This window comes from Mesoplodon bidens, assembly GCF_964165515.1.
Source record: "Mesoplodon bidens genome assembly, chromosome: 16".
NCBI classification, from domain to species: Eukaryota; Metazoa; Chordata; class Mammalia; order Artiodactyla; family Ziphiidae; genus Mesoplodon; species Mesoplodon bidens.
Genome location: NC_138173.1, coordinates 51,524,907 through 51,538,348, shown reverse-complemented (window position 1 = coordinate 51,538,348; position 13,442 = coordinate 51,524,907). Strand labels below are relative to the sequence as shown.

The 13,442-nt window shown below is 34.6% G+C and overlaps 1 protein-coding gene across 1 annotated transcript in view; it reads right to left on the bottom strand.

Annotated features, from left to right (window-relative positions):
- PKHD1L1 (PKHD1 like 1) overlaps window positions 1–13,442 on the bottom strand; it is a gene marked incomplete at its 5' end in the record, with an annotated part of 156,499 nt that overhangs the window by 120,982 nt on the left and 22,075 nt on the right. The window contains 7 exons of the mRNA XM_081258904.1: window positions 1,193–1,284; window positions 2,821–3,089; window positions 4,956–5,045; window positions 6,761–6,871; window positions 8,041–8,111; window positions 12,046–12,088; window positions 13,005–13,078. Of these exons, the coding sequence (XP_081115030.1) occupies window positions 1,193–1,284; window positions 2,821–3,089; window positions 4,956–5,045; window positions 6,761–6,871; window positions 8,041–8,111; window positions 12,046–12,088; window positions 13,005–13,078 (750 nt within the window). The remainder of the gene's footprint in view (window positions 1–1,192; window positions 1,285–2,820; window positions 3,090–4,955; window positions 5,046–6,760; window positions 6,872–8,040; window positions 8,112–12,045; window positions 12,089–13,004; window positions 13,079–13,442) is intronic.

The window sequence follows — 13,442 nt, the reverse complement described above, 5'->3', positions numbered from 1 at the left end:
TGTGATTTCTCTCAGGTACCATTGATCTCAACCCTCTCTGTCCAGCTCCATCACATCTTCATGGTGCTAGCCTATGAGCATAATCTAATCAATATCTGGAAAGGTGACATGGTAAATGGAAAAAAAAAAAAAACTCCTCCCATCAAGAAGTGAAGTGTATTTCTTCACCCACTGAATCTAAGTTTGGCCATTTGCTTTGGCCAATTGGATATTAGCAAATATGACACAAGCAGAATTTAAAAAGTACCTGTGCATTAGGAATTGCCCTCTTAACTGCTGGGACACTGTGACAAGCCTGGGCTAGCCTCCTTGAAAATGAGGGACCATGTGGAGTGAGACATCCCAGATATCTCAGTTCCCATGAGGACAGCTGAGGCTCCTGATATGTGAATGAGGCCATCCTGGACCATTAACCACCAACTAAATAGTCAGGATCAAAAGAACTACCTAGCTAATCACAAAACTGGGTTGCTTTAAGCTAGTAAATTTGGGGGAATGGTTTCTTACGTAGCAAAACCTAACAGATACAAATGGTAAATGGAAGAAAATTTCAATGAAACTTTTGATGTTCTCCATGTAACTTAGCTATTTTGCATATATCATCTTTTACCTTCCTGTTTTCTAGGAATCCTGAATTGACTTTTTGAATGGGATTATTAGCTATTTGAATAATATCCTCATTTTCTCCCTGGAATTGACCTTTTAGCACTAAATAAGTACTCCTTAAGGGCAGGGAATATATTTTAATATCCTTTGTATTAAATTTCTAGTACCTGGTCCAGGGTCTGGAATAAATCAAGAAAATATTAAATATATATTAATTATGGTACAAATCCATGTGGGTTTTGTGATTTTTCTCTAGCAATAGAGAAAATAGGAGAAGAGAAATTAGATGGCTGGATTGACTGAAAGGTCCTAATAAGAAACTAAAGCAGGATTAAGTAAATTTCACAAAATTGTAATTTCTGCAACAGGAATAATTTAGATTTCAAATTTTCCTGGTTAGCTGAATGCCAGTATGCTTGAAAATACAGAAACAAAGCTTAACAAATTATAGAGAATGACCAATTATAAATTAAACCAATAAACTAGTATCACTTCTACCAATAAAACAAATTGAAAATATTTTTATACATAAAATTATAGTTTTTAAATATTACACAATAATTTAAAGAAAAGAAAAAAACCTTACTCTTTTCCTTTTTGAAGATGAATGTCATCTGATCTTTGTGTTGGGCTGGAAAAATAACTGTTGGCATTGGAAGAATGATAGGCAATCCTCACCTTATCCCAAAAAGACAGAGAGAGACAGAGAGAGAGAGAGAGAGGGAGAAAAGAACTTATTAATAAGCCTTTTCAGCATTTATTTATCATTTATTTTTTCTGTCAGTCTTAGAACTTTTATGAACAGAAAAATGTGAAAATATTTCACATTTTTCTTCTAATATCTGTTTTTCATGATGAAATGGATTTTTTTTTTTTTTTTTTTTTTTTTGCGGTATGTGGGCCTCTCACTGTTGTGGCCTCTCCCGTTGCGGAGCACAGGCTGCGGATGCACAGGCCCAGCGGCCATGGCTCACGGGCCCAGCTGCTCTGCGGCATGTGGGATCTTCCCAGACCGGGGCACGAACCCGTTTCCCCTGCATCGGCAGGTGGACTCTCAACCACTGCGCCACCAGGGAAGCCCGATGAAATGGATTTTAAAAAATTATCAAACCTCACTTCACCCCTTCCATCCTTAACTAACATCAACTCCACTATTCCATGAACTCACACAGAACATAGCTTTTCCACAATTAGAACTGCAAATGGGAAATTTAAAGATCCATACAGGGAGGAGGTTGTTACTGTTAAATAAAATATTCTTTTGTTCTGCTGAGAACTTTGAGGGACTTAATCCAAATGAGATCATTAAAAGGAGGTCTGAAAGATGCCAAAGATTACTAATTGGGTCTGCATACTAGAAAGAGAAGACTTTGGGCTTCCCATTAGAAATGACTATACTGTCTTTAAAGGAAACATGCTGAAAAGCTACAGTAAAATTGGAATTCATGTGTTATAGGCAGGAATTTAAACTTGTTCATCCAGTTTGGGAGACAACCTTGCCATATATATAGTGATTCATAAAATGTTCTTATGATTTGATTCATTAGTTTCACATTTGTGAAACTGTCCTAAAGAAATAACATAAAATACAGAATAATTTATTGAACACAAATGTTCAGTTGAGTACGATTTGTGGTCATAAAAAATCAGAAGTAAGTTAAAAACTTATCAGTATGGGGAAAGGTAGTAAACTCATGCAATAGCATACTATTCAGTCATCAAAAATGGTGTTATATAAATTATTTAATAATATGTGAAAATACTAATACATGACAAAAATGACTATAAAATTGGATGTATGATCCTATTTATGTAAGAAACAAAATACAGACAAAAGGAGATAATAGACTTTAATCTCATGACCAAATAATAGTGAAACAGATCTAGCAGGATAGTGAAATACTTGTACTCTTCTCCAAATTTCCTATGTGTGACCATAATTCTTTCATAATAAAAATAATCTTCAGTTTTAAAGGAAATGTATGTTTTTTTTTGTTGTTGTTAGAGAAAATTTAGGTATGGTAAAGCAGTTTCTTTCAGGCAATGGGTTTTCTAACAACTTTATGGTTCATACCACATGTGTTAAAATAGCCAAGAACCCACCACATAAATTCATTAATATATTCATTGGTTTTTGTGTAGAATAAATGGGATATGTATAAAGGTTATCATATTGTTTCTATAATATCAAGTAGTATTCTGTGGCTTCCCTACCTTATCTTCAGGAAGTCCAGTCTGGCTGAAATAAATAGCATAACGGTCATCACCTCTGATGTAGAATCTATAAAAATCAGAATCTGGAGCCACCAAAAATCCACTGAAGCGTGCAACAAATGTATCTTGTCCCATAGGCCAAAGATAGGAAGCTGAATCTACCCAACTGGCACCCATGTACCCTGGAGTTTTTTCATTGTATTCGAGTATCTCTTCAAGATGTACTGGACGGCTACTATTCCATACCTCAAGCTTTAGGCCTCTCCCACCTGAACATAACAAAATAAAAGAAGGCTTTCATCAGAATTTTCATGTGGTATCTCAATGTCTTTTACTTGGGTAGTGATTATAGGTATTCTATTTCTATTCACATTTTTACAGCATGTGTGTAAACAAAACAATTACACGTATCTCTACGTGTATCTGTACCCAGAGGATAGACTGCTGTTAAGACAGTCTGCAATTTATTATTTCACATATCTGTCCCTCAGATTCTACATATGTAAAATGAGAGTAATATTATGATTGGCATGCCTACTATGGGGATTAGATATCATACATATGTAAAATACCTGGTACTTAGAGAATGCTTTACATAAGATAGTAATAATATAATAATTATGATTTTTGATATGACTGATGTTGCTTTATATAGTCAAGACTCAAAACTTCAAGATTCAGACCATCTGATTACAAAATCTTCACCCTGATCATTCTAATAAAAGTTACTCAATTAATTCCTCAAAGAACAGACACTGTTGGCCTTAACATTTCTGTCAGTATTTGTTTTTCTTCTTTTTAACATTACTTTTGCTCTAGGATTTCTCCTTCTTCTTGGACAGAATCAGAGAGAGAACATTCTCATTAAAGTGAACTTACACTTGCCAGTGTAATTTTTTCCTAATCATAATGAGCCGTCTCACTTTTTATTTTTCTTCTTTAAAATACAACAACAATCAGGCTCAGGCCTTGGTTCAGCAGCCTTAGGCTTGTCTGGAGTGCCTGAATCTGGAAAATAATGGCTACTACTCTTCCCCTGAGTCTGGTGAGAGAAAAGCTTGAGCACTTCAACCTTTTATAGCAGCAGCATGCTCTGGTATATACAACTTTCTTTAAAGTAAGCAATTATAAATATCAAAATTCTCCTCTTAAACTGGTCAATTTTTAAATATCATTCAAAACAAGGACATTTAAAAGGTTAATCAAATGAATTTATTTGGCTTCAAATACCAATCAATGACACAATTATAAACTGATTTCACTGAGTGCACAGGATGAGATACAGAATCCACGCACACACATGCACAGCATCAAGGTGGTCTAGTTGCAGATATCAAGGCCATCAGGTGCACTTTCACTGGTCACAGGTGAAAATCTGAAAAGAATTTTGTGTTCCGTTTCTCTCATCCTTGTCATCATGCCTAAATCATTCTAGACAAATAAGGATTTAACCTCTGACATTTATTTTTTAACCAGGAATAAAGCATTTTAAAATTTTCCATGTAGCCTGTACCAAAATTTAGTAATAATCATTTGATCTGAAATAAAGGCACCCTAATACTCTATCAATAGAGTTTTCACAGGGTATCTGAGTAATTTAGGCCAGGTTTACCTCCACTGGTGCAGCCTTGATGCAGATATATTAATAGAAAAATTTCCTAATCCAGAAAGTATAAAGAAAAAAACTAGAAAGAAATTTATTATAATTCTCACTACAAATTCTAAAAAATTCAAATAATATTTTTTGTTACTGTGTTACAGGCTGAATGTTTGGGTCCCCTCAAAACTCAGATGTTGAAACCTAATGCCCAACGTGATGGTATTAGGAGGTAGGGCCTAATAAATAGGATAAGTGCCCTTATGAAAGAGACCCCACAGAGGTCTCTTCTCCCTAGCCCTGAGAAGGCCTCATCTGTGAGAAAGCAGGTCCTCACCAGATCCCCAATCTGCCAGTGCTCTGACCTTTGACTCCTATCCTCCAGAACTGTGAGAAATCAATGTTGTTTATAAGCTACCCAGTCTATGGTATTCTGTTATAACAGCCTAAACGGACTAAGACACGAAAGATATCTGTCAATAATAATATTCCTCCTATGCAAATATAGAAATGGTCCTTCTCCCTTTTGTTGACTTACCTGGATATACAGCTCTGAGAATATCAGGTTTAGGGGGTGTCTTGCAACATATGCTATTTTCTGTGACATTCAAAATATCACAGGCTTGACCTACAGAGAAGCAAGGGCAGAACTATTACTACAGAGCTTCTGAATGCAAATCACATCTGCCTATCTCGGAGTGCCTTCTCAATTAAAGCTAAGTTGCAAAAGCAAGAGGCAAAGTTGAAGGGTCTTAATTTCCTTTACGTATTCTCCATGAAATCTTTAATGGTGGTTTTGTGGTGGTTAATGGTGGTTTTGTCCAACTTTTTCAAATGAAAACAAAAGGAATAATAACTTGTAAGTGGTGTTTTCACAGACAGATGGAAACCAAAACAGACAAGATTCTAAATAACAGTTGTTATACATAAGCACAATTAGACTTCAGTAAGAGTGTACATTTTAGACCCCCATGTATTCCGCACAGTGCCTCATGTAAGGTCAGCCCTCATTAACTATTTACTGAAATGGAAATAACCCATGAACAGTGAAGCAAGGGAAATGGAAGAAAGTATCTTTGCCACATTTTGTTTGGTGACCTGGAAAATGTATACTTCAGCACAACCTTTCACTATTTTGAATGCTTTGTGAATGCAAGATCATTGAACTAGAAAACAGAACATTTTAACAGTATATTAAACTAACTTAACCCATTTTGTTTGGAGCAAAGGAAAGATACAAAAACCAATCATTATTTTCAAGAAATTATTGAGGATTCAAAAGCTCAAATCTGGCTGTAACATTAATGGCAATGAAATATTAAAAAATTTAACATGTTATCTTTGCATATCAGCTGTATCATTATATCAGATCGTAAAACATATTATATATATTAAAAATATTTTATGTCCCTGCTTCTAATATTTAAAATATAGTATCTGATCAGAATAACATATTATATGAAAGTTTAAAAGCTTTTGGCCTATGCAGGTGGCCAGCGAGGATTCATGGAGATAGGAAAGACATTATATGAATGTTACACGAGGTTGCTTTCTATGAATTTCTTTTCTTGAAATCACATTTTGGCTGGCTCATTAGCAGATTCCTTAAAAGTAGAAAGTACCTAAGCAGCGGGCTCTATCAGAAAAATTACGTGCCAGGTGCATGGGCAGATATCCTGTCTCCTGCGCGTCAAGGTAGGTAAGGTCATTATAACTGAGTGGGAAGACCCCCACTATTACATTCATCCCCAACTTCCTATTTGAGCTGCCTAGCACCCTACCTCTGAACAGATCTGGACCAGACATATAAATGTGATGCATAACCAGAGAATCAAGCCTGATGTGCAGCTGTGAACATATAACACATTAATTGATGCTCTTTCTAAGGCCAATATCATCTATAATTACTGATGTCCAGATAAGGCACCGTATATGACAAGGGGATGAGGAGAGTATCCCTAAATACCACTTTAAATTTTCCCATAATTACCTAATCCATTAAGAAATAATAACAGTTCAAAAAGGTAATTTAAGAGTCTATTAAATAGAGGGTACGTGTGTCGCTAAGTGTGGTGAGGAATTTGTTGATGGCAGCCATGATGCTGCCATGCAGTGCCCTTCGGTGCTGACCTCAAAGCCCAAATCCTGGTCATATAAGGCTACAAGGAGTGGTCCTCACTGGAGAATTGCAGTGGGAAAAGCATCAAGCCCCAGAACCAAATGCCCATCTGAAAATACACAGCTTTTACATTAAGCATTAATTAAGAAAAGACTGTTATTCTTCTTAGATTTTATTAAAGAAAAGGAAGGATTGGTTCTTTTATTAAAAATCATGAAAATTACCTCCAACAAAAACTCTGACTGGGAAATCTGTCTCATCAAAGAACCGTCCACTTATTGTTAGCATGGTGCCGCCTTGAATGCTTCCTTGTGAAGGTGAAATCGTAGTGACCTCTGGGAGGGGGAGGGGAAGGACAAGAAATACAATGTCATGAATATTGCACATAAACACAAATGTTTGATTTTTACCAATTTTCCAAATTACCTAGCCATAGTGCATAACACAGTGAAGGTACTGGATTACCAAATGAAAGTATCAGGTGTTTCATTATTTTGTCTCTGATGCAATCCTGCAAAGAGGACTATAAACATGGTTTTCACAGAGACCTACACCTTCTGGGGACCAGGCGTTAGTGGTAACTAGTACTAAAGAGACACTGTAACAGAAGGATCTAGAGAACAAGGAAAACCTGGGCTGAGCATAGATGTTTGGTTCCAAAAGAAAACAGGAAGGCATAGAGAACAGCCTCTTCTCTATGCTCTTGAAGAATGAATCTTCCTTATATTTATGGGCCAACCCCTTATATTTATATTTTTTTCATATACTAATATATTAACTATGATTGGAATTCTTGTGGCTTTATATATAAAAGTCTTAGGTATATTGGTAAAATAGCCCAGTGCATGACATATGGTAGGTTCTTATTAAAATTTATCCTTATTAGTTCAATCTATCAAAGTTCTATGTATTTTTACATAGGAGTTTCACATTAAATAAGTTTCTAGAAAAAGCCAGGATAGATCACATTTGATTGATTCCAAGACATACATTTTTTTCACATTTGAACATTGAAATCTGAATCATCCCAGACCTGGAAGGAAGTACAATTCTTCCAGAAGGGTTTGTGTTTGCTTCTGACACTCTCCTAGGGGCATTACCAACCTGAGACCTCTTTAAATTAAAATAAATTAGGATCTGCTTGAGGATTCTTCTGGACCACACTGACAGCATACATCTCAGAGAGTGCTGGTTTGTGGTTTAAATTGACAGCAGAGATTTTTTTTTCCTCCCTTGATCAACAGCCCAAGTGGAGATGCACAAGTTTCCCTGCTGTCTCTTTTAGCGTGATAAGTGTCTTTCTCAATCAACCTTACACCAGAAATGTAGTTTTCGGGATCGTAGCTTAATGTCAGGACTTCCTATTTCACTCCTCATCTTAGGTGTGTTTCCTTTCTTAGAATTACATAACATAATATAGTACACTTTACAGTCACTGTTGTATTTGATTTGATGAAATATCTCTTCTCCCGCCCCCCACCCCACATACAGAAAGGTCACGTACCTGCATATGTTTGAAACATTGAAATTTTATTGAGAGAAGAAACAAAATATGCCATTTTTTGTGGTAAACTCCTGTTTAAAAAAAGTAAAAATCCTTGCTTTAAAAATGACCTTTATTTTAGGAAACTGTTTCTTTTTTTTTTTTTTTTTTTACTTTAGTGATAGAAATCATATCATAATTTACAAAGAAGCAGGAAAGAACTTTTCAGGAGGATAAAAATGTTCTACATCCTGATTTAGTTATTGATTACACAAATATACAAATACATGAAGATACATTTGTCAGAACTCACTGAACTGCACACTTAAAATACGTACATTTTATTATATGCAAATTATACGTCAATAAAGTAAGAATTTATATTAACATAAAAATAAACAGACAGGAGGACTGCCTTTCATAAAAGCTGGGCTCTACTGATGACCACCCCAGCGTGCTCTATGCTCTTATAACCCATTTACTGTCAGAATAACTAACATTATTGAACACTTATCAGGTATGCTAAGATTTTTAAGCTTTTAAGCTAAGATTTTTTAAGCTTTTAATGTATTATGCTATTAAATTTTTAATTTTATATCCCATGAGGTAGGTAAAACTCAGAGAATTTTTATCTTAGTCAAGATCACGAAGACAGTAAGTAGCAGAAATAGAATTTGAACCCAGGCAGCTTGAGTCCAGAGCCCTGGGTATTACACAGTTCTCCTCTCTTGCCACTAACTTACATGAGAATACAAATGGATGAGAGCAAGTTCACACCAGTCCACCAGAGCTAAGTCACCCTTAATGAACACAGAACCTATTCATATTTTTGATTTTTGATAGATACATACTTGCACTTCCATAGTCTAGAGGGTTAGGAAAGGAAGAAATCTGATCGTAAAATTAAATGCTGTTCTCTTAATTACCTCAATTAAATTCATAATTAGAAAAGTTAAGAAATTCTAATATTAAGACCCTAAACCCACTCATCATAATTATAACACAATGAACTGGAATCTAAAAGGATAATGCAAATCTTGTGGTGGAGACCAAGAGTTAACACCCTATAAGTCTAACACAGGCATTATAATTTGCATTGGCAAAGCTAAAGAGTCCCTGAAAATATTTAATGCTAAATTAGTTATTTAAGAAGTTCGTACTAGATTTTATATTTTTATGTTATAAGCTTTTCAGTTGATTTCTCAAAGATCTGAAACGATGCCAGTTCCGACAATGTTGTCTGTGGTCAGATCCTGCATCTGAAAAATTAACTCTGCTTTTTAAGTTGGTGGGAAAATTGCCTCCTGAAATAAAATTTGAATGTAAATTATTTGGTATGACACTGCGGTGACTTTCACTAATTCATTGATAATGACTAGGCATTTCTCAATTAAGCGAGCCTCATCTAAACCTTATCAGTTTGGAACAGCTGTTGTTTGAACTTGGGGTAATAGAAGAGAGAAGGTTGGTTATTAAAAGAAATACAGAATGCACACAACATTGTAAATCAACTAAACTTCAAAAAAAAAAAAAAGAAATACAGAATGGGTGCCACAATAGTGTCTACTTGGTTCATCTGATATTCAGGAGTACTCCTGAAATTTGTAAAATATGGATTTTATAACTTATAAAATGACAATTTTTTAAATGCCATGTAATCTTAAAACTAGGCTCTTAAGTAGTAAATGTCATATTTTTAACAGTTATCTTAAATTCATAAGATTGTTTTATATAAGAACACAATTTCTTAAATTCTGAGACACTAATACAAAAGGAAATCCATTGGCTTAAAAAAGAAAAAAATGATTATAAGTCAAGATCACAGAATTAACAATTTTATGCAATATTTTTGCCTATATATGTGCAAATTTTCTGACTTTTTAAAATTGAAAATTGAGGGCATGTTAATGCCACATATTGACTCACGTATACTTATTAATCACATTCAAGCTTGATCACTCAAATGTTCTATTTTGGGGTAATTATTTCTCTGAGAGACATATGATGGATTTGGCAATTAGTACCTTCCATACAGACTCAGGACTAAGAATTCACTTTTCTCACCTTAGGAAGAATGACATTGAGAGCATAAAAGAACCATATATAGTTCATGAAATAATTTAAAACTGAGTAATTGTTGCTTCTGACATATTTTTCTAGTATTTTCAATAAAATCTTATTGTCATATCTTATCAAATTATATGTAAGTAGGCCATGTCCTTGCAGCAAATCACAGTTAAGTCATGGGACTGTGTCATTTTCCCCATGTAAATCATAAAGGTAAATCTTAGCACCGTTTATATATCATCCACTCTGGCTTATCTTGAATTATAATATTCTTCATGGTTTTAGTGCAGTATATATTATTCTATAATGAAGTGTCCAGTGGGAATTCTCTGGCGGTCCAGTGGTTAGGACTTGGTGCTTTCACTGCCAGGGCCTGGGGTCGATCCCTGGTCGGGGAACTAAGATCCTGCAAGCTGCGTGGCACAGCCCAAAAAACTAATAATAAAAATGTTTTTAAAAAAGAAAATACAGTCCCTGTGCTTTGGGGATCCACAATTTAAAAAAAACAGTGTCCAGCCCAGGTTTATAACTTGGTAATAAACATATTGCCTCTAGGTGTCTAGAACTAGCTCATGTCTAAATACAGTGATAATGGATTTGGTTTCACCGACTCAACTGCATTTCCAAACATGCAGGGACCAAATCTCACCCTTCTCTTGCAGTCTGTAAACAATGAACAGGAATAACATCTACTCTGATTACAATATTGCCACTCTTTCCAAACTTCTAAGCACTGAGTCTCTCTTCAGAGACCAAAAAGAAATCAATAGACCTATTTTATCATTGGTCTAATACTGACATATTAGGACTGGATGGCTAAATCTTGTGACTTATTTGGATTTCTATCAACCAGCTCATTTTCCCAGTGGGAGATGCTATGACATTTTGGGAAGAACAATTCATTTAGGTTTGGCACATCATGGTCCTGCCCATAAAAGGCCATTAGCATGCTATAGTTAGTGGGGACAGCCAACAAATGCTACCCCCCCACATTTGCAAATACTCCAGGAGTGGGGTGATCCCACCATGTTAGAGAATCCTGAGTCAGGATGTGAAATACTGATGAGATGTGGTTCTGTGACTGAAACCCTCCATCAGTCATGGCAGAGCACTGGAATAAAAGGCTTAGGCCCTGGAGTCAGACTGCATGGGTTCACATTCTAGCTCTGCTTCCTACCGGCTGAATATCCGTGGGCAAATTATTTAATGTTCCTAAGCCTCATTTTCCCAGTGTGCAATACGGGGTGGATGATAACATTCAGTTTATAGGTTCTTTGGGAGTATTAAACTAGATAATATATGTAAAGTGCTTAACACTGTGCCTGCTACTAAATGTTCATTATTATTATCTATAATATGACATTTGCAACATGTGTTGAGACTTGCATATTCTGATATTTCTGTAAGCGTGTGATGGTCTTTCTGACTGAAATTAGGATGTAGGATATCTAGAAATAAGTTCTAGTTTTACTAAAAATCATAAATGTAAGTTATTAACATTGGTGTTAAAATGAACAATTAAAAGCTATAACTACCATCTTTCACAACTCTGTTTGTCCTGATACTTTAAGAGAAAACCATTATCAGGTAATATTAACCATGAGGTTTTATTTATTCTTACATTAGTTCAAATCAAAATTTAATTACTTAGCTATCAAAACAATTTTAATTAAATAAGAAGGACTACAAAATATAAAATAACACTTTATAATATCACAATCAAAGATTTTTTTATTTATTGTTTTAGGTAATGCTAGATTTTCCAACAATTGGAAGGCCATGTCTGAGGCACAAATTATGAGTGAACAGGAGTTACAGATCCCTTAAATGTTAATTTGGGGGAAGAAAGTGATTAATTTTTTAATCTAGGGATCTATATAGCACAAAGTAAATGTACACTTTTATTTTATTTACCCAGTTGAATTAATTATGAAAATTATTATTTACAAAATGACTTACCTTCCATAATCACTATCCAAGATGAAGCTGACATTGTGATGACCTGGAATTAATTAATATATGCAATCAATTAAATTCTCAATCACAGGAGAACAATAACTATGTATTATAAAGCTGATTTAAAACAAAGAAAAGAAATATAAAATTAGCAGTGTAATTATGCAACCATCTACTAATCCTCAAAGAAATGAAAACTGAAATATCTTAAAGTACCTAGTACTTTAAGATATACAAAATAATATGTCTCAAGGTTATAACCAGGAAAACTTGACAAAATACAATAATGAATGAAGGAGAAGAAAAGAATATATATGTAACCATATTGCCCTTAATTTTCTTTCATTCATTTAACAGTTATTTAATTGGGTCAGACACTCAGCTACGGGTTGAGAGATGCAGGGTGAGCACACAGTTTGCTCGTCTCAAAGAGCACACTGCCAAGTGGAGGATACAGTCAGTCCAAAGCAATGACACAGAGAACTAAAAACTGTGATAAAGCTATCAAGCAAAAGGAGAACGAACTTCGATAATGTAAGGCTGGGGATCAGGCTTTTTTGAAGACGTGACATTTCATCTGAAACTCTCAGGATGGGAAGTTTGCAAAGGTCCTGAGACAGAAGGAATAAAGCTCATCCAATAACTAAAAGTTTTATGAGTCTGAAGTACATAGAGCAAGGAGAAAAAAACAGAGTAAAAGTAAAGCTACAGGTAAATTAGTAATGGAATCATCTGGATGACAGAAGAAAAGAAAAAGAAACTTGAAGAAGCTTACTTCAATGTCAACCTTAGAAAAAGGTAATTCATACAGGCTTACATGACACTGAAAAGAAGCCAAGGTAAAGAGGAAATGTTAATTTAAAAAAAAAGGGATGAGGCCACAGGAGAGGTCTAAGAGAATATAAAACAAGGAAATAGTCAGACATTTCTGAGAACAATGAAGAATGATGACTGACACTTACCAATGTAAGTTCCAGTCGTCTTACAAATCATAGAACCCATGTCTCCATTTGGGTGATCTAGTTTTAGACCATACCTAATAAAATACATATGTTAATTTCAAAGTTTATATTGACACTAAAGTTTTAAAATATTGTGTTTCCCTTAAAAACATCTTATGAATTTCAGAATATATATCAGGAGAGAAACTGTTGCTACAACAGAAATTTTTGTAAAATGAAAATACTTCCCAGTCTTGGTTGAAGTTATTTGAATAACACTTCATTTGAAAATTAAATATTTTGTAATTAATTTGGTTATCCCCATTGATACCCCTTTTAAAGAATTTAAAACATTACCAAGTGAAACAATTATTTGATAAAGGTATTTCTCAAAACATCTTTCTCAAAATAATCTAAAAGCAGTTCATATCATACCATACTGGAGATAGTAGATATCAG